Consider the following 20,014-nt stretch of genomic DNA (forward strand, 5'->3'; position numbering starts at 1 on the left):
GACTTGCTACAACTCTAATGATGACCAAAAACACAATTACGCAGTACGAAACACACAGTTGTCCTTAGCTCGCCAATACTTCAAGATTGTTGAAAAGTCACAAGCGCAGGACTTCCACTAATTAATTACACAGCATTCAGCGTAACAGTGAGTTGTATTTTTAATTATATGTTAGTTTTCTCTGCCGCTCAATCCAAAAATTGCTTTACATAAACAGGTGCAAAAAAGATCGAGTGTCACTGCTGTATAGGCGGTCAGATTGGCCTGGCGGCTCTTGAATTGGATCCCATAAAACTATACAAGGGTACATAATGTGCCGTTATAGAAACAAACCCTCCATCTTGCTTCTGTCCTTTTGTCAGAACGTCCCACTAAAAGTGTTCATGAGGGACTCTCCACTCGAACGCCTGTAGCAGTCGCTGTGAAACACCTCTGAAACAGACGCTCAGGGTCTGGGGGCTGGTTATCGGAATGCAACTTCCTGCTCATGAAGTGCTTTCTGAATCCCTGCGGACCAGAGGCACGCACCGCTCCGGTCAGGCTGGGTCCCTCCTGGGGGTCACGTACTGAAAGGCACAAAGACATATGCATCAAAAATATATAGCTTAAAAAAAAAAAATCTAATGAGACACACACTAACCTGGTGCCTGTAAGGGCATGTTGTTGTCACGGCGATTTGGTTTGGTGGTGATAAAGAGGTAGCAAAGCACACATACTGTTATGAGGAACGCTAGAAGGACCACCGCTGCAAAAGACAGGCCAACAAGAGCCCATATACTAAGAGGAGAGGAAAGGATGTGTGATAAAAAGGAAAATACACTGTACAGTACATTGGTCCACTATTACTGTGGCCTAATTACTTAAAATATACTTTATTACATAGAACAGCTTGAGGGGAAAATTGACAATAAGTCACAGCTTACAATCATGTAAGAAAGTCTTCTGTATCACATATTATGAATGTATGACTTTTTAAGAATTTGAAGAAAGTAGCAAAAAAAGATTGGCTGTATTAAATCTAGGGGGGGGGGGGGGGGGATTTGAATTTATAGCCATGACAGTTTGTTTGTTTGTTTGTTTGTATGTTTGTTTTTAGCTATAGGATATCAGTGCAATCATGCAAATACATTCCAAATTACCTGAGCCACCACATGTAAGCATAGTCGTATGGATAAAAGCTGTTGGGATCGTCACAGCAGTACTTCAAGTCATTAAATCCACAACAGAAACGAGCAGCAGCATTTCCCGTTTTGGGGCAGGAGAAGGCGGCCACAAACACTTCCTCCGTGCTGAGGTAGCTGCTGCATTCAGCGCTCATGTTGAGACGGCAACTTGCGCGTTCCACAGGTGGACTGCGTACATGATGAAATGCTTGTTGGTTATGATCAATGACGGAGGGTCTCTCTCTCTCTCTCTCTCTCTCTCTCTCTCTCTCTCTCTCTCTCTCTCTCTCTCTCTCTCCCTCCCTCTCCCTACCTCGCTAACGGTCGTGGCTTTATTATTGAATACTTCCTGTTGCCTTAACAGTGATCTTTTATTTTGAAAAACGAATGGATATGATGGTGGTTGCTTTGGTGGCGCTTTCAGTTAGCTTCTGACTAATGGAAATGGTAAAAGTGTATATGGGAAATGTGGTTCTTTAAAGGGAAATTCAAGGGGAAACAATACCGCTTTTGTCCAGAGAGGCCGCCATAATCAACGAAAACCAAATGCTAATTTATGTTGCTTCAAAGGTGTACTCAACACTAAATAAACTTCTTTCTTTTTTTGCTGATAAAATGTAGTATAAACTGGTGTCTACTAATGCTGTCTACATGTCCTGGTCATTATTTTTAGTGCGTGTTTGTTGAAAACTTGGATTTGCAGTCAAGGTCACAGATTGCCGGTCTGGTGCGGACTGCCATGAAGATCATGGGGGTCAGGAATCCTTCCCTACAGATGGTTTATGAGCAGTCTGTCACCAGACTTTCACAGAAAATTGTTACTGACCCGACTCACATTCTGCATCATGAGTACCAGCTACTGCCTTCCGGCAGGAGATTCAGGGCCCCCAGAACCAGGCTGAACCGCTACAAAAACTCATTCCTGCCGACATCCATCAAACTGCTTAACAACCGACATTAACTCAGTGCAATAAGATATATATATATGGTGCAATGTTGTGTACATACTCATGTGTGTGTATATATATATATATATAGGAGTGTGTGTGTGTGTGTGTGTGTGTGTATATGGGTGTGTGCAATGTACTTCTCTACACATGTATACTTCTGTGAAGACTTCTGGGAAGTCTTCTACTTATTGCTGCACTTCTTATGTATTTAATTTAAATTTTATCTCTTCTATTCTGTTGTTTTCTCTTTACTGTAAACTGCAGCTGGACGGAGTCCAGGAAAAAGTTCCCCACGGGGAAAATAAAAGTATATCGTATCGTATCGTATCGTATCGTATCGTATCGTATCGTATCGTATCGTATCGTATCGTATCGTATCGTATCGTATCGTATCATATTTAAATAAAGATGACTTGACTTGAGGTAAAAAAACAAACAAACGTGTATTTGGCGCTATCTTAACGTTAAACACTGGGATAAACACAATTTGGCTGTTTCACAGCTGCCACCGACCGCCTGAGTCTCGTACATGCCTCCTTAAACGCCTTCTTAGGGAGTTGCTGCTGTCAATCCAATTGGCAAACCAATGGTCCTGCAGGCATCAGGGAGAACGGTGAGTCCGTATACAGAGATGTGGTAGAACATCTGGTGGACTGGTGCAAAAATCTTTGTCAACATGAAGACCAAGAAGATGGTGGTGGACTTTATGAAGAACAAGTATCCCCTAATTACCCTGCACATTGTTGGAGGAACAGCAGTGGCAGTGCAGAAAAGGACATCTCTTAACTGAACACGATCAAAATGTGTTTTCGTTCCATGCTGCAGCTAATGGTTCAGATGCACATTACAACTGAAAGTGTTCTAGTATGCAATTGAATATCCCCACAGTTCAAAGTGAATGAACTTTGGGTGTTGAACATGTCTGGCCATCAAAATGAATGAGGAGAACACCAGGCCGAACAGCTCGCTCTAATCCCAGATTATCTCTTGAGTCCAATCCAGAAACAGGGAAAAAAATTGGCAGAAGAAAGGGGATTATTTGACAGTGGTTGGGGGTTGTTGTGTCAAACAACCGCTTGTTCATAAACATTACTCACATACACTCACACAAGTTCCTCGGAAGCCCATCGAGACATACAAACGCACATGTTGAGCACAATCCACATTTTTACAATATTACAATTTATCTGACAACTACAGTGGATCAAAAGTACAGGTGTCATTTCATACAGAAAATGTTGATGGGCATCTTTGCTTCTGTGACCACCTTCAAAGACGTGAGTGGGTTACGCATGCGTATGTGTATGGCCTGCGGACAACATCACATTTCAGAGCCCAGGCAGAGATTATGCAGCAGCACATGCAGATGTGACATCTGGGATTGCAATTAGAGTAATATCATCCATCAAGCAAAAGCCTGTTACGCTGTTATGGACATAAATTAAATGTGATGTTTACTTTGTGCATGTGTTTGTTGTAATCTCTTCCTTGACTTCATATTTTTCCCCTTCGGCTTGCCTTCTAATGTCATGTATTTTTTTTTTTGCAGAGGATAAAGAATATAAGCGTGTGAGTATTGTTATGTTGTCTCTCTACATGTGTTGATGCACCATTAGTGTTCAAATTTCTGTTGCTTAAAGGGCTGTAACGCGGGGATATTCGATGCTATTCATTAGAGCTTCGTGTGTTAGCATTAAACTAGCTAGTGGAAGAGTGGAAATAACAGATGAATTGTTCATTTCTTAGCTCATATTTATCTTACGAGTCAAACCCAAATATTTTCAGTCTACAGCAATAATAAATTGTTCCAATACTCTTGAATCGTAGCGTACTTCAGTTTGCTACTAATTTACTACCATAATTTGCTCTTAATAGAGCAGGCGAAGAGCACACAGCTGTCCTTCCATCCAATTTATCCCTTACTGATCTTTCAGTGGATCTCATTCATCCTGTGGCCATTTCATTATGTTGTACCAAACATCTACAGTATTTGTTATGCCACCAACTGGATAATGCTTTCCCAGGAGACTCTGAAATCTCATTTTGTATTTGACCCAAATGCAACCTATGTAATTTGAGGAGAATCTAGTGTTTCAAAAGACTGTTTGGATCAGAAACGTTATAACTTGTACAATAATATAATGCCAGCATCTGTAATGGCATCTCTTAACTCTTTATCGACCACTTTATCGAACTGTCTGCTCCACTTGCCAACAACGGTATCCATTCAGCAATACATTTGATGTTCTGTCATATACCTCCTTAATATTTGTTCCAAAATAAAAAATAAAATAAAAAACATAGGATTTACAGGAAGATCACTTGATTCAACTCGATTCGAGAGAAACCAATTAAACACAACTTAGCTATTAAAGTGAAAACCATATTAACTTTTTTTTTCTTTTTCTTTTTTACCAGTGTAGTTTAAACCCTGCTGTTGCGCTCATATATGGGGTTGTCCCTTTAAGAGCTGCTGGCACTTGCCTGCTGTCTGTCATCAGTGTCAACTAGACCCAGCTGTGGTGCTCCTGAATGAATGAGCATGTCCCTTTAAGAGCCCACTGCCTCCCTTGTTTGTTCTCTCCTGCCCCACTGCCATTGGTGTATGGGGAGAGATTTGTCTAAAAAAATATTCACACAAATAAATGTGTGATTTTCACGTGTTTTTCAGATCCACAAATATATCTGCGGTTTTCACATGTCTTTTTAAATTTTGTATGTGTATTTTCCATGACTTTTGCTTGCGAGTTGTCGAAAGTGCGTTTGTGGATCGTTGCGCACACGCATTTATTTTTTAGACAAACATCACGCTGTTTTTGGAGATATTCACACACATGCAAGCGCTCAGATATTCACATGTGTCCAAGACCCCGTCCACACAAAAGCCACTTTCAATGTATCCTCACAAGTTTCTTACCGTTCAAGCCATTCGTCCACACGATGGCGCGGTTTGGGAGCTTGAAACCGATCACTTTTGAAACCGGGCTCCAGAGTGGAAAGATTTCAAAACGCGTCCGTCTGGACACCACATGCAGGATACACCTCCAGCGATGGCGTAATGGTCGTAGCTCGATGACGACGCATTGTTGCGGATTGATGACGTATGCGCCAATTCTCGCATGACTGCGCGCGAACCGTCAGTCTGTCAACAACAATGGCGGATAGCCGTATTGTAGTCGTTTTGCGCAGCCTCCTTAGCTTGCTTTTGCAGCAAAATATTTAGCTTCTTTATTCCCACGTTCAACAAGCGGTGTCGTACTTGAATCACCCGCCATTGTCAATTCTCCTGTGTTCGTCTTTTATACATACATGCAAAGCCATGTTTGTTCTGTAGATTGCAATAAAGTTAGAAAAAAAAGTGTCTTCGCTTATTCTTCTTCTACGCTTTTCATTAACTCCCTGTGGCTGTGCTACAGAGCCACTCCAGACTTGGCATATACATTACAGCCGTTAAACGTCCTCAGCGTCTGACGCGACAGCGCCAAAAGTTCAATTCAATTCAACTGTGACAAAATGGGCGAAGTAGTGAAATGCTCGCCGGAAACGTCCAAAACGCACTGCCTGGAACGCCATCGTTCCATTGACTAAAATGCAATCGCGCCACTGGAAACGCCTCCCCCACTGTTGGTCTGAACGTAGCATTAGAGACTGTGATCGCATTTGCAGTCGACAGCAAGTGGGTAAAATGGCCGCCATCTAACCATTTTTCTCCATCTTAGAGGGCGGCCTTTTCGCCTTTCTCGACTCAGGTAACAACCAATCACGCTGAGCTGTCATCATTTGTGATGTAACTGGAAAAGATACAGCTAACTGTAACATAGCTGCCTTGCATTAGCCTGAAAGTTTGAGCATTTCACCAAAAATACTAAAAAGTAATGCAACGCAGAAGTTGCGTTTTATGGCAGCACATCAACTATTTGGCTCAAGTTAGCAACATACCTACGTGGTGGCCATGTTAGTAGTGGCAACGTTCCCATCAAAGGCAATGCATGTCAAAAGAAAATAACTAATAACTCATAACTTTGCACGTTTCCCAGTCAATTTTCATAAGTTTTACTTTTTAGCCATCGTGAAAGCATGCATTAAGAATATTTTAAAAGAAAAAAAGAGCTAAAAAATACCAAATTGCGAACATGGCCCAAAATGCTTTTTTTCACGCATCGCAGATATTTTTTTAATACTAGCAATTTTCCTTTGTAGTCATGTCTGTCAACATACAAGCAACGTTGTTACTACAACCTTTTAGCCATCTAGAGAGAGAATGTGTGTGTGTGTGTGTGTGTGCGTGTGTGCGTGTGTGTGTGTGTGTGTGTGTGTGTGTGTGGAGGGGGGTATAAATGACATGACCCAGCAGAAATTACATTATCAAGCCAATTACTCTGACCCATCACTAGTGCTAAGGTACACTAAGTTTTCTCTTCTATTTTCCATTTCAATGTTTTCAGTCGTAATGGAGCGTTGTCGTTCCAACCACTGCAACATCATTACTCATATGATCACAAAAACACACATTATCAAAATTGTTTCTCTTGATCATTTAACAAAACAGATAAAACAGTCATCATATTCTTTGGCGAGGAGGTCGAGGTAGAGTCCAAAAAACAAAAGGGTTTTATTAATTAAACAAAAACAGGAAACAACAAGGTCCTAAATGCAAGCGGACTCAAATGGCAAGACATGGATGAAACGACAAAATGTGGCAACCCAGAGGAAACAAAATGGACAAATGAGACATGTTTGAGGTCTCAAATATGTCTCCTTTACTTCTCCTAGACAACAATGAGATTGGTGTGAGACCAAACTGAGACTAAGGTGTGTTGCTCCTGTGTCTCATCTATTTCTCAGGAGCAATGCCATGCACTTAATCTCAAATTAGTCTCCTTTGGGGTGTTAGATGATATCTCAATAAGGTCTCACATATTTCTCAGTGTTTCTCAGTTCGCCACTTGTGTCTTGTCCAGGTCGTTTCGTCAATTTGTTTGTACTACAGTATTAGTTCTATAGTTATACTATACAAGGCTAACTTATATCTTATTTACCTCATATATATCTATAAATAAATTATAATTATCTTGTAAATTTTATATATTATACTGTATATTACTTACATAATAAACAGTGCAAAAAAATATTTTAGAGAAAGTTAAAAAATAAAGTTAAAAAAACACTTGTTTCTGGGAAACAACAACATGTGGATGGCTCTGCTGAATCAGAACTGCACTACTCGCAATTGCATATCATGAAAATACAGTTGAACCTAATTCAGAAAAAGGTAATCAATTGTTAGCCGTGTGATATTCTTTCACTTTCAACTTCTTCTGAAGGAGTGTTGTTGTTTTTTGTAATTGCATGCTCCTGGTTTGTTTGTTTTACACTACTACAAATACTATTGCCATTTGACATTGTTAGTTTTATGTTAATTTTGTTTCAGGTCCCATCAATAGTTTCTGCTCAAACAATCAGACTTTGTATTTATTGTACTTAAATGTGCAAAGTATGTGAATGTCACGTGCCGGTGAGAAGTTCTTGAAAGGTAAAAAGCAGTCACCAATTTTTATTGTGATTCAAGAGTAAGTATATTATTTCCCTTTCGTTTTACATTCGATATTTTATAGCTTCATATACATTTTGGTCTTGTCTATTTGGCACATACATTGCTGTTTGTGGTTATCTAAAGTTTTCCTCAGTAGTTATTCTTTCAATGCCACAATATTTAACAAGATGCTGTCGAGACAATCTTTTTCCATCCGACCAGAGTTTCGCTTCAATTTAATAAAACAAATAGCAAATGAATGAATAATATCTAAGTTGGATCGCTGGATCGCAGTTTCACAGTTACGCCACCAGGTAGCGCGCCATGTTTCTAATTAGACAGATACAGACACACACACCGCGTAGAAGAAGAATCTCGACTTGACAACTGCCGTGCTTTTGAGCCTGTGGCTGTGAGTGGCAGTGTTTCAGGTTGGTAAAATGTGCATTAAAATAAAACAAACACAATGTGTATCACTCTATAATTTTCACTCCTGTAGCTTAGTGGTCTTTAGAGGTGGTTTGACTGAAGAAATTATTCAGAATCATCCTTAACGTTGAAGCTAAGTTGCTAATAATCTATTAGCAATGAAAGCAACCTGGGAAAAAAAAAAAGTTCTCTCAGGAGGTCAGCAGACTCTTGCAGAGACAAAAGCTGGGCTGGAGTGTGGTGCAGGGGAGGCAGCTTTGCGGCCGTGATGTCATCCAAGTGCTTTTTGTCACGCGCCCGCCGAGCCTGCGCGGAGAGCGAAGACGAGCCTTGGGACGACTGGCCGGGTGATGAGGAGCCAGATGGGGAGTTGCCGCCTCTAGTTGGTAGCCTGGAAAATCACAAAAGGTCAACCAAGTAGTTTTACCAGGATCCTTGCCATGGTCATCGGCGCTAGTGGAGATTGTGACCCGCTCCAAGGCCTCGGCAAGGTCGCTTTCTTTTGTCCTGACAGAGTTCAGGGAGGCCCCAGAGACAGCCGTATCCATGGTTTCAGCAGTGTCGTCTTCCTCCTCCTTCCCATAAAGACAGACAGGCTGTCACACCGCGGTGAGGGTGTCTTGTCATTTCCTGTTTTATTTAGAAAAGTCTGACTCCTCTCGTTCCAGGTCACTTGGTCTCTTGCGGCAGAGAGTGGCTGGAACACCACGGCGCTCTACGACGTTTTCCTCAAGGGACTGGCAACGTCCATCCAAGAGCTTCTCATCGCAGTCGATCTTCCACTGGATTTGGACTCTCTCATCGCCCTGGCCATACGGACGGATCATCGGCTGCAGGAGGTGACGCAGAGCCGCGATCGCCGGGCCAGGACAATGGAGGGATCCCCGCACTTCCCAACATCAGGTGTGTCAGCTCCTCTCGGATCCCTGTCAGTGCAGCGCCAACCAGCTCCCGCGCAACCAGAGGAGGAGCCCATGCAACTGGGCAGAGCGCGGATCTCGCTGGAGGAGAGACGGCGTCGACAGCAGGAAGGGCTGTGTTTCTACTGCGGGAACCGAGATCACCTCGTGGTCGCCTGCCCAGCCAAAAGGACCCAAATGGTGAGTCAAGTCACGACTCCAGCGGCGGTTCCACGAAAACTCATATCAGTGAGGATCAATCATCACACCACTCCAACAGACCTCTATGCCCTGATAGATTCTGGAGCCGACGAGAGCCTAATTGACTGGGGGCTGGTGAGACATTTAGGAGCCAAGACTGAGCCGCTAATCAAGCCCATTAAGGCTAGGGCACTAAATGGAAGTGAATTATTCATTATTACGCACATCACAGAACCCATTCAGCTCCAAGTCGGCAAACATAAGCAGCACCTAGTTTTTCACGTTTTTCAGTCTCCTTCACGGACCCTGGTCCTAGGGCACCCCTGGTTGTGTGAACACAATCCCCATGTAGACTAGGTAACTGGCGAAGTTCTGGGATGGGGAAAGAATTGTGTGAGCCATGGGATTGGTTCACCAAATCGAGAAGTAGACATCACCACAGTTGATCACATTTCTGTCAAATCCTTCACAGACGCAGAATACCTGAATTTGAGCATCGTTCCTCCATGCTACCATCACCTCCAGGAGATCTTCAGCAAGACCAAGGCCATGTCACTCCCACCCCATCGTGCCTATGACTGTGCCATAGAACTGATTCCTGGTTCCACCATTCCCAAGGGACGCCTATATTCTGTTTCAGGACCAGAGAAGGCGGCCCTTAGGGATTACATCGAAACTTCCCTGAAGGTTGGGCTGATTTGTCCTTCCTCATCACCAGCGGGAGCAGGTTTCTTTTTTGTGGGGAAGAAGGATGGTTCCTTACGGCCATGTATAGACTATAGCCTCCTTAATGACATTACGATAAAGAACCGCTACCCTCTTCCTCTCATGTCCTCCGTCTTTGAAAATCTCCAACAAGCCACGATCTTTACTAAATTGGACTTGCGCAATGCCTACCACCTCATTAGGATCCGAGAGGGGGATGAGTGGAAGACAGGGTTCAATACACCTAGTGGCCATTATGAAGACCTGGTCATGCCTTTCGGACTCACTAACGCTCCTGCGGTTTTCCAGGCCATGATCAATGACGTTTTGAGAGATTTTCTGGACCAGTTTGTGTATGTTTATTTAGACGACATACTGGTATACTCGTCAGATCTAGCCACTCATCAGATCCATGTTTCCAAGGTTCTTCAAAGACTACTGGAGCACAAACTGTATGTCAAGGCCGAGAAATGCGTCTTTCATGCTGAAACCGTCTCTTTTCTGGGTTTTGTCATAGCCCCGGGGAGGGTTCAGATGGACCCGGCTAAAACTAGGGCCGTGACGGAGTGGCCCACTCCTGTTAGCCGCAAGAAGGTTCAGCAATTCCTCGGGTTCGCAAACTTCTACAGACGCTTCATCAGAGGGTTCAGCGCAATAGCTGCCCCTCTGCATGCCCTCACCTCCTCTCTGGTGAAGTTCAGTTGGCCACCGGCGGCTGAAGCCGCTTTTCAAGCACTCAAGAAACGATTTGTCACAGCTCCGATCCTCATAGTACCAGATCCACAGCGGCAATTCATGGTGGAAGTGGATGCGTCCAATGAGGGGATCGGAGCTGTCCTGTCTCAACGTGCAGAGAAGGATGGAAAGATGCACCCCTGCGCATTTTTGTCACGACGACTATCCAAGGCCGAGCGGAACTATGACGTTGGGGACAAAGAGCTTCTGGCTGTCAAGCTGGCTCTGGAAGACTGGAGGCACTGGCTTGAGGGGGCAAAGCACCCATTTGTGGTCTGGACCGATCACAAGAACCTGGAATACATCCGCAAAGCCAAGAGACTCAACTCACGCCAGGCCAGATGGAGACTGTTCTTCAACCGTTTTGCCTTCTCTCTCACTTACAGGCCGGGGTCTCGAAACGTCAAACCCGACGCCCTGTCCCGTCTCTATGACCCCGAGCCTGTAACTAAGGAACCAGAGACCATCCTTTCACCGTACTGTGTGATTGGAGCCGTGACATGGCAAATCGAGAGGGAAGTGAAACAAGCCAACGGTGAGGCAACCCCACCAAAAGGATGCCCGGCGAATAGACTATTTGTTCCAGAGCAGCTGCGCCCACAGGTGATCCATTGGGGTCACACCTCGCTTCTATCCTGTCATCCGGGAGTCCGACGGACAATTTACGCCATCTCCCGGCGTTTCTGGTGGCCTTCCATGGAGCCGGAGGTCCGGGAGTACATCGAGGCCTGCTCGGTATGTGCTCGAAACAAGACATCCACCAGATCAAGCATGGGTCTGCTACAGCCTCTTCCCATTCCTTCCAGACCATGGGCAGAAATTTCCCTGGATTTTGTCACGGGACTTCCTCTCTCCAAAGGAAAAACCACCGTTCTCACAGTAGTCGACTGATTTTCAAAGATGGTCCGATTCTTAGGCTTGTCAAAGCTTCCCTCAGCCAAGGAAACGGCTGAGGTCATGATTAAACACGTTTTTCGAGTTTACGGGTTCCCTAGAGACTTTGTGTCGGATCGGGGGCCCCAGTTTGTGTCACGCTTTTGGAAGGAGTTTTGCCGCCTAGTCGGCGCCAAAGCCAGCCTAACCTCAGGGTATCACCCTGAGGCTTACGGTCAGTCGGAACGTCTCAACCAGCAGCTGGAAACCGGTTTACGGTGCCTTGTCTCTCAGAACCCTGCATCGTGGAGCAAACACCTGGTCTGGGTTGAGTTTGCCCATAACTCCCTGCCCACCTCTGCCACTGGACTCACCCCCTTCAAATGCGTTTTTGGATACGATCCTCCTTTTTTTGCTAACCTAGAGTCTGAGGCCTCGGTTCCTTCAGCCCATGCCTTGGTCCGTCGTTGCCATCGCATCTGGGCAGCCGCTCGGCAGGTTCTGGAGAGCCAGAGGGACAGAGGCAAGCGAGCAGCGGATCGGAAGAGGAGACCTGCTCCAGTATACCAGCCGGGGAACAAAGTGTGGCTGTCAGCCAAACATCTTCACTTAAAGGTGCCATGCCAAAAGTTGGCGCCTCGGTTTGTGGGCCCTTTCCCCATCTCAAAGGTGATCAACCCGGCCGCGGTCCGTCTTCGCCTGCCTTGGTCCCTGCGTGTTCACCCAACGTTCCACGTAAGCCAAGTCAAGCCAGTCAGGGAGAGTTCTCTGGTTCCGGCTCCTACGCCCCCGCCGCCTCCTGTGATTGTGGATGGGGGGCCCGTCTACAAAGTAAAGCGATTGCTGGCCGTCCGCAAGCGGGGCCGGGGCAGGCAGTTCTTGGTGGACTGGGAGTGGTATGGGCCCGAGGAGAGACAATGGATACCTTCCCGCTTCATCATGGATGACTCTCTAATTAAAGACTTTTTTAGGGATCATCCTGACCGGCCTGGGCCGTCAGGAGTCGGCCCGAGGGGGAGGGGTACTGTCACACCGCGGTGAGGGTGTCTTGTCATTTCCTGTTTTATTTTGAAAAGTCTGACTCCCCTCGTTTCAGGTCACTTGCCCTTTCTCGTGTGGTGTCTGTGTCAACCCTGATCCCTGATTGTGTCCACCTGTGCCCCATTACCCTCATGTGTTAAATAGTCTGCGTTCCCCCTGTCTTGTGCCGAAGTGTTTTCGTTTGAGCCACTGAAGCCTGCCATAGACCACAGCCTTGTTACCTTGTTACCTTTTTGCCTTTTTGCCTTGTCTCGTGAGAGAACCTTTGTTTGTAATTTTTGTATAGCTTAGTTTTGTTTAGTCATAGAGTGATTTTTGTTTTTGAATGTAGTTTTGAACTTCCTCCCTTTTGGAGCGCTTTCAGTTAATATTTGAATAGCCTTTATTTTCTCCCTTTTCAACGAAGAGCTTTTGTTTTGTTAATTAAAAGCTGCTTAACCCTCCACCGCTTCCTCTGCGTCTGAGTCCAAAAACAGCCTCGTTGTGTCACAGGCGGGGTTTCAGTCTGTTGTGATGTAGCTGCTTCATTTTGCGTAGCACGGTGCTGCCCCGCGAAGGCTCGCTGGTACTTGGACTGAAACTCTGTTCTGGCTGCTGACACCAAACTCTGCTTCCTCTCCTCTTCATCACGGCGTTCAATGGCGAGGCGTATCCTCTCCGCAAAGTCTCTTAATCGCTTCCCCTTGTCAGGAAGAGATTGTATTAATTGCCTGCAAAAAACAAAAACAGAACTTAATATTGAAACAAATCAATATTAACTCTTTGACTGCCATGGACGTTAAAAGACGTCATCCCAAATTTTTTTTATTTTTTATTTTGAAACGGGTGGAGGAAAGCCTTGGCCAGCTGTGGTGAAAGTTTCAAGCAGATCTAGTTAGCCTAATGACTATTTCTGGCCCCTAGATGGCAGCAATGACTCTCTTTTGACAAGATTGGGTAGGCATCAGTAGAAGACGTGAGGCGGAGCTAGAGGGGACAATGGCTGGGGAAGGGAAGAGAACATGGCGACCGGTTGCAAGCGGCTCACGCTCGAGCAGTTTTTTTCAAAGACGAAAAGCATCGACCAACGCTAAAGAGCACATTGATGACGACGATGATCATCATCGATGATGATGATGCTGACTCCGAGGTTGACGCCGAAGTTGGAAGTGCTGACGTGCACCACACACACACACTTATGTATATACACTGGGTGGGGTCACACTCACAGTTTAGGGGTAGAGTTCGCCAGTCGGCGAGCTGGCGAACTTAGTAACAGGGTTAGTTTTTCACTTAGATCGTTGGGGTGACGACCGGGGCCTCTCCCCGCTGGGCCTGGGGTTCGGGGATGCCGCCCATCCTCCGGTGCCCCCATCTCCCCTTCTGCCCCTGGTGTTCCGTCCCTCCGCGTGGTGGGGTGGGCGCGGGTGCCCTCTCCGCTCCGCTGCCCGGCCCCCTCTTCGGCGCGGATGCCTGGGTGCGGTGTGTCCCCGGGGTCTGGGGTCGGGGGCTGGGGGGCTGTCGGTTGGTGGGGGTGGGGGCGGGGGCGGCTTGGTTGGTGGGGGGGTGGTGGTGGGGGTGCCGGGGTGGGGGGTGCTGGGGTGGGGAGGGTGTCTGGGGATTTGGGGGCCTGGGGGCGGTTGGGGCTGGGTTGGGGTGGGTGGCGGGGGTGGGGTCGCGGGGGGAGTGGGGGTTGTGGGCCGGTGGGGTGCCTGGTGGGCCTGGAGTGCCCCGTCCTGCTGCGTTGGGTTGGGGGCGCGGGCCGCGTTGGGGTGGGGGGCGCTCCTGCTCCGGGGTTTGCTCTCCGGCCGATGGCCCTGGGGCCCGGGGGTCGTCCTTTGGCGCGGCCGCGGCCTGGGGGGCCCTGAGGTGTTGCGCTTGCTCTGTCCTGGCGGGGGTCGACGGCTCCCCTCTTTGGTGGAGATTTTCATGCATGCTAGATCCACCACACCAGCATCTATCGAGACTCAGACACAATTTGTTTCTCCCTCAGGTCATTGATTCGGTGGAGGCTGGTGTCTGTGGATCTCACTCTGCTTCGTCTGTCCTTTCTACCTTTCCTCAGTTTCTCCTTTGGGCCCTTGAGGTTTCCCTGATTTGTTGGAGTTTGGATGTCTCTGGGGTTGGTGAAGGTTAGTGGCCCGGTGGGTGGTGTCTGGTCGGTGCTGGGCTTCGCTTTTCTTTCTTTTCTTTGGTCCCCCTTCGGGTCTCCTGGCGGCCCCACGACTCTGGCTGGATTTTCGGTTTAGGTGAACGGTATGGGAATTCTTATTTATTTATTTATTTATTTTCTCACGCACGCACGCACACACACACGCACGCACACACGCACAAACACACATACAAAAAAAAAAAAAAAGGGAGAACAATGATGATGACATTTCAAATGATCAATACTGAGATCTCCCAGGAAAAAAAAAAAAAAAAAAAAAGGAAGTGCTGACGCGGCGGCTATGACGACGTCATAAAGGTTCACGGGCTAGCGATGCTAACACCGGAAAACGCGGAGCACAACCGAGTACGCTAAGGCGGAGGTTCATCCGGACGACGAAGAGTACCCCGAGTCCAATGCATATTCATCGGAGGAGTGGGTACAGTCTGCTACTTGCTATTCCCCGGAAAAAAAGGCCGTCAAGAAAGTGTAACGTCTGCACGCGAAACGGACAATCGAAGTGAAACGTATCTGTTGTGCAAATCCTGCTCCGTCTCCTTGCACGCAGGGGAGTGTTACAAAAAGAAAAACTGTATTTGAAACATCCACATAATTGTAAATAGTACCACAGTTGCACACATTTGTAAATAGTTTGCGAAATTGTTTTGTCAAATTGTTACACTGTTGAATGGAAATAAACGTATTTTGCAACCAAAAAAAAAAAAATCAATGAAAGCAATGAAAGCAACGTGTGCTGTGTTGCTAACATATGCTAGTAAGCTAAACAACTGCACTGAAACGGGACATGAGTGCTTGAGTACATGAATAAAGCTTATAACTCTTTGACCGCCAGACGTTTTCAAAAAAGGGATGCCGTGGGTCCCAGCCGATTTAAGCATTTTGACTAATCTTTCAAGTTCCACAGAAAATTTTGTGTTTGGACTATGGAAACACACATACTACCAAATGAAAGATTGGACTCTCATCTTTCATCAGAAAAAAAAGTTTGTTTCTACCTTATTCCATTTTTTAGTAATCAACAATAGAAAATGGTTAGTTTCACCCAAATGCTCGGTTTTGAAACTAAATACGGAGAAATCAAGCTTTTTGTGGAACGATATTATTTCATGCACTCTAGTGAATTTGAAACTTTTTTTTTCCATGAATGATGCCACAAACACCTGAACAGTGCTTTACTTCTGTAAAACACTACCACCAACAATGAAAAAGTGTTTTTTGATAGCAAAATAAGTTTATTTACATTCAACAGTGTAACAATTTGATAAAACAGTTTGACAAAACAATTTGGCAAACTATTTACAAATGTGTGCAACCGTGGTACTATTTACAATTGTGTGGATGTTTCAAATACAGTTTTTCTTTTTGTAACACTCCCCTGCGTGCAAGGGGACGCAGCAGGATTTGCACAACAGATTAGTTTCACTGCGATTGCCCCTTCGCGTGCAGACGCTGCACTTTCTTGCTGGCTTTTTTTTCCAGGGAATAGCAAGTATATACTGCAGTGTGTGTTTGGCCATGTTGCCATCAAGTCTACTCTCAGGATCATGATACGGTGACGTTACGGTGGTGTTACGTCTGGCTTCCTCATGTCCTTCAGTTCCTATACCGGGTGGTAAGAGATGTTCTGATCCATCTTATCCGCTCCATTCATGGTGGCATCGTAGTCCAGAACCAGTGTCTTCTCCGTGATCAGACTGTACCCACTCCTCCGATGAATATGCATTGGACTCGGGGTACTCTTCGTCATCCGCCTGTGCAGAAGTGCTCGGTTGTGCTCCGCGTTTTCCGGCGTTAGCATCGCTAGCCGGTGAGGCTTTATGACGTGATCATAGCCGCCGCGTCAACGCTTCCAACTTCTGCGTCAACCTCGGAGTCACCATCATCATCATCGTCATCGTCGTCATCAATGTGCTCTTTAGCATTGGTCGATGCTTTTCGTCTTTGAAAAAATGCTCAAGCGTGAGCTGCTTGCAACCGGTCGCCATTTTCGCTTCCTCAGTCATTCTCCCCTCAACACTCTAGCTCCGCCTCACGTCTTCTACTGACGCCTACCCAATCTTGTCCAAAGAGAGTCATCGCTGCCATCTAGTGCCCAAAAATAGGCATTATACTAACTAGATCTGCTTGATACTTTCAGCACAGCTGGCCAAGGCTTTGCTCCACCCGTTTCCCAAAAAAAAACAAAAAAACATAGTGAACGTCTTTTAATGTCTTTGGCGGTCCTCCGTAGGATTTTACTAAACGTTATTTAACGTTTTTGGCGGTCAAAGAGTTTAAGTTATTTTTAACATGCTATCATAACAGTTGAAGACAGAACATTGAATAACAATGGTATCATATGTTACATGTTGTTAGGTTTAGTTTTTAAAGTAAATTAAGTGTATTGGTTTAGAAATTTATTCACAACGTTGATCTGTAACTTGTTTTTCTTCTCACTGTAACTCCTTTCATCAGGAAACTAAGCAGAGAGGTGTCATCTGTCATGCAGCAGGTTTTTCAGTTGATGAGGCAAGTAAGAACCTTTATATTAATTATTGAGCTAATGATGAACATTGCATTAATGCCACACTATAATATAACAAATATATAGTTGTTGTACTTCGTTGCTTTTAATATATTCTCTGTTCATGTACAGGTTGTTGGTACTGTTTTGACGAGCCAAACGGTGTACGGGTGGTGTCAGCGTCTTCGAAACCAGATGGCTAATTTACTACTTATTCAAACTTAGAAGGCATGGTGTACCTTGTCCTGAGCTTGATGTCAACTTCAACTCCATGAAAAGGAAACAGTCAGGTGAACAAACACCCACAAAGTATTAGAAGAATCCAAAGAGAGCTGAGGTAAACTAACTTCCACCACATCCAAGTGTTTAAACTAGTGACAGGGATGAAACTTTGCACAGGCTTAATGGAGAGGAAGAAGATGCACACGTCTTACCCATGAAGACAACATATAGCAAAGAGGAACATTTTATGGTAATGTTGGTATATTTTCAAAGTTCATAATATGACATAACATATTAATATAATGTCAATTGTGCTCAGGTTTCAGACTGTGAATGTTTGTTTTTTTCTTTTCCCAAAATGTTCTGGCCACAAAATCCAAAATGAGGAGGAGGGGCGGCTGGGTTGGGGTGGGGTGCCTGGCGGGCCTGCAGTGCCCCGTCCTGCTGCGTTGGGTTGAGGGCGCGGGCCGTGTTAGGGTGAAGGGCGCTCCTGCTCCTGGGTTTGCTCTCTGGCCAGTGGCCCCTGCGGGGCCCGGGGGTTGTCCCTTGGTGCTGCCGTGGCCTGGGGGTTCCTGAGGTGTTGCGCTTGCTCTGTCCTGGCAGGGGTCGACGGTTCCCCTCTTTGGTGGAGATTTTTATGCATGCCAGATCCACCACACCAGCATCTATCGAAGCTCAGACACAATCTGCTTCTTCCTCTAGTCATTGAATCGGTGGAGACTGGTGTCTGTGGATCTCACTCTGCTTCGTCTGTCCTTCCTTCCTTTCCTCAGTCTCTCCTTTGGTCTCTTGAGGTCTCCCTGATTTGTTGGAATTTGGATGTTTCTGGGGTTGGTGAAGGACTCTGGTTGGTGGCCCGGTGGGTGCTGGGTGGTGTCTGGTCGGTGCTGGATTTCACTTTCCTTTCTTTTCTTTGGTCCTTCCTCGGGTCTCCTGACGGCCTCACGGCTCTGGCTGGGTTCTGAAGTGTTCGGTTTAGGTGAACGGTATGAGATTTTTTAATAGGTTTTAGGTGAACTAATGAATACACACGCACACACGCACATGCACATACACATGCTCACCCAAATACAAAATAAAAATTAATTAAAAAAAAAATATATATATATATATAAAAAATAAAAATTAATATATATAAAAATAAAATAAATATAAAAAAGAGAGTGCAATGACGATGACATGTCAAATCGGTAAAATTACAGAATGAACAATACTGAGCTCTTCAGAGAAAAAAAAAAGAAAAAAAATTCCAACATTGTTTTTGTTTTCTGATCAGCAGTGTTCAATTTGAAAGGTAAACAAAAAGGTTGCAAACATGCTGGGGAGCACCTGAAACACACACCACCGAGAAGAGGAAGATAACAGTTAGGCAGAATTATTATTTTTTTCTTCATGACATCACTGAGGAATGTACACACTACACTATGATTCACTTGGGCTGTATGTTCAGTAAAAATACAAGCAATTGGAATGTTGCACTTTTACATGCCTGTATTTATTAAAAGACACATTTTGGATTTCTCTGGATTCTCACATTTGTCTCACATAGTTTCACTTATTTCTCCTTATGCTCATTTTCTACTTGAAATTAGATCTCAAAATTATCTTCATTAAGTCTCAGGTATGACTCCCTCTTTAATTGCTATGTCTCCATTATTTCTCCTAGAGAATTTTAGGAGAAACAAATGAGAAACGTTTGAGACAATAGAGAGATTAAAATGAGACTAGTGAGATTCTCAAATATGTCTCACGAGACATAGACGAGCAAGCTTTGAGCAATAAAATTTTACTCTGGGAATGGCAATGGGCCAACACAGACTGGACAAACACCACAGACTAAATACACCAACACTAATGAGACACCTGCCGAACACAGTAGGCTGAGGGCACCGATTGGCCACACATACTGGGAAGGGAAGAAACATACAGGTGGACGTGATCAGACATAACGAGACAAGGGGAGAAATCAGGAACACATGACAACAATCACTAACCACAGACAAAAACAACAAACATACCCATAATAAACAAAACCGAAACATAACAAAAACTTGAACATTAACATTGATTTTTTACCCTGTTGCAAATTGTTATTCAGTGTCTGTAACAGGGTTGTGCCAAACTCGGCGAAAAATGTGGTGTGAAAACTAAAATATCTCATAAAAAGTGTGCTATAAATTTACTGAGCTGGAAGAATCAAATTGATGATCAAATGATGATGGTTTCCTTGTTTTTCTTGAAAATATGATGACAAATAATGGAATGGAGAGAAAAAATGTTGGTGCCTAAATTCACCTTCCTCTCTTTTATAGTGTAAGTAACTCTTTGGATAGATATCACATCACAGAAAATATAACTATCATTTATTCGTTTATGAATATTCTTGAAAAATGTGATTTAGTCATTTATGGGAAAATGGGTCTCAACAAATACAAAAACTATGAGGGACTAATTTAAAATAAAACAATTATAATACTGTAAACGACAAGTGTATCGAGCCATCACGCAATCAACCAATGTAATAATAATTTAGAAAGAAAAAGCATTGGAGCTGTCATTAAATGTTGTCAATTGGTCAATAATACATAAAACAGTAACTAATCAATTT

The 20,014-nt window shown here is 44.8% G+C and overlaps 1 protein-coding gene and 1 pseudogene across 1 annotated transcript; both read right to left on the minus strand.

Moving 5' to 3' along the window:
- Window positions 1-31: 31 nt before the first annotated feature.
- On the minus strand, window positions 32-5,168 carry LOC144044474 (protein shisa-like-2A). The gene is made up of 4 exons (XM_077558909.1): window positions 5,031-5,168; window positions 1,140-1,352; window positions 641-777; window positions 32-566 (listed from the first exon to the last, which is right to left on the minus strand). Exons 2-4 carry the CDS (start codon window positions 1,316-1,318, stop codon window positions 382-384), a joined length of 501 nt encoding a protein of 166 aa, XP_077415035.1. The 5' UTR covers window positions 1,319-1,352; window positions 5,031-5,168; the 3' UTR covers window positions 32-381.
- A 2,780-nt stretch (window positions 5,169-7,948) lies between these two features.
- LOC144043102 (uncharacterized) lies at window positions 7,949-13,302 on the minus strand (annotated as a pseudogene).
- Between the last annotated feature and the right edge of the window lie 6,712 nt (window positions 13,303-20,014).

Source organism: Vanacampus margaritifer, chromosome 2 (genome assembly GCF_051991255.1).
Source record: "Vanacampus margaritifer isolate UIUO_Vmar chromosome 2, RoL_Vmar_1.0, whole genome shotgun sequence".
In the NCBI taxonomy this organism is placed as follows: domain Eukaryota; kingdom Metazoa; phylum Chordata; class Actinopteri; order Syngnathiformes; family Syngnathidae; genus Vanacampus; species Vanacampus margaritifer.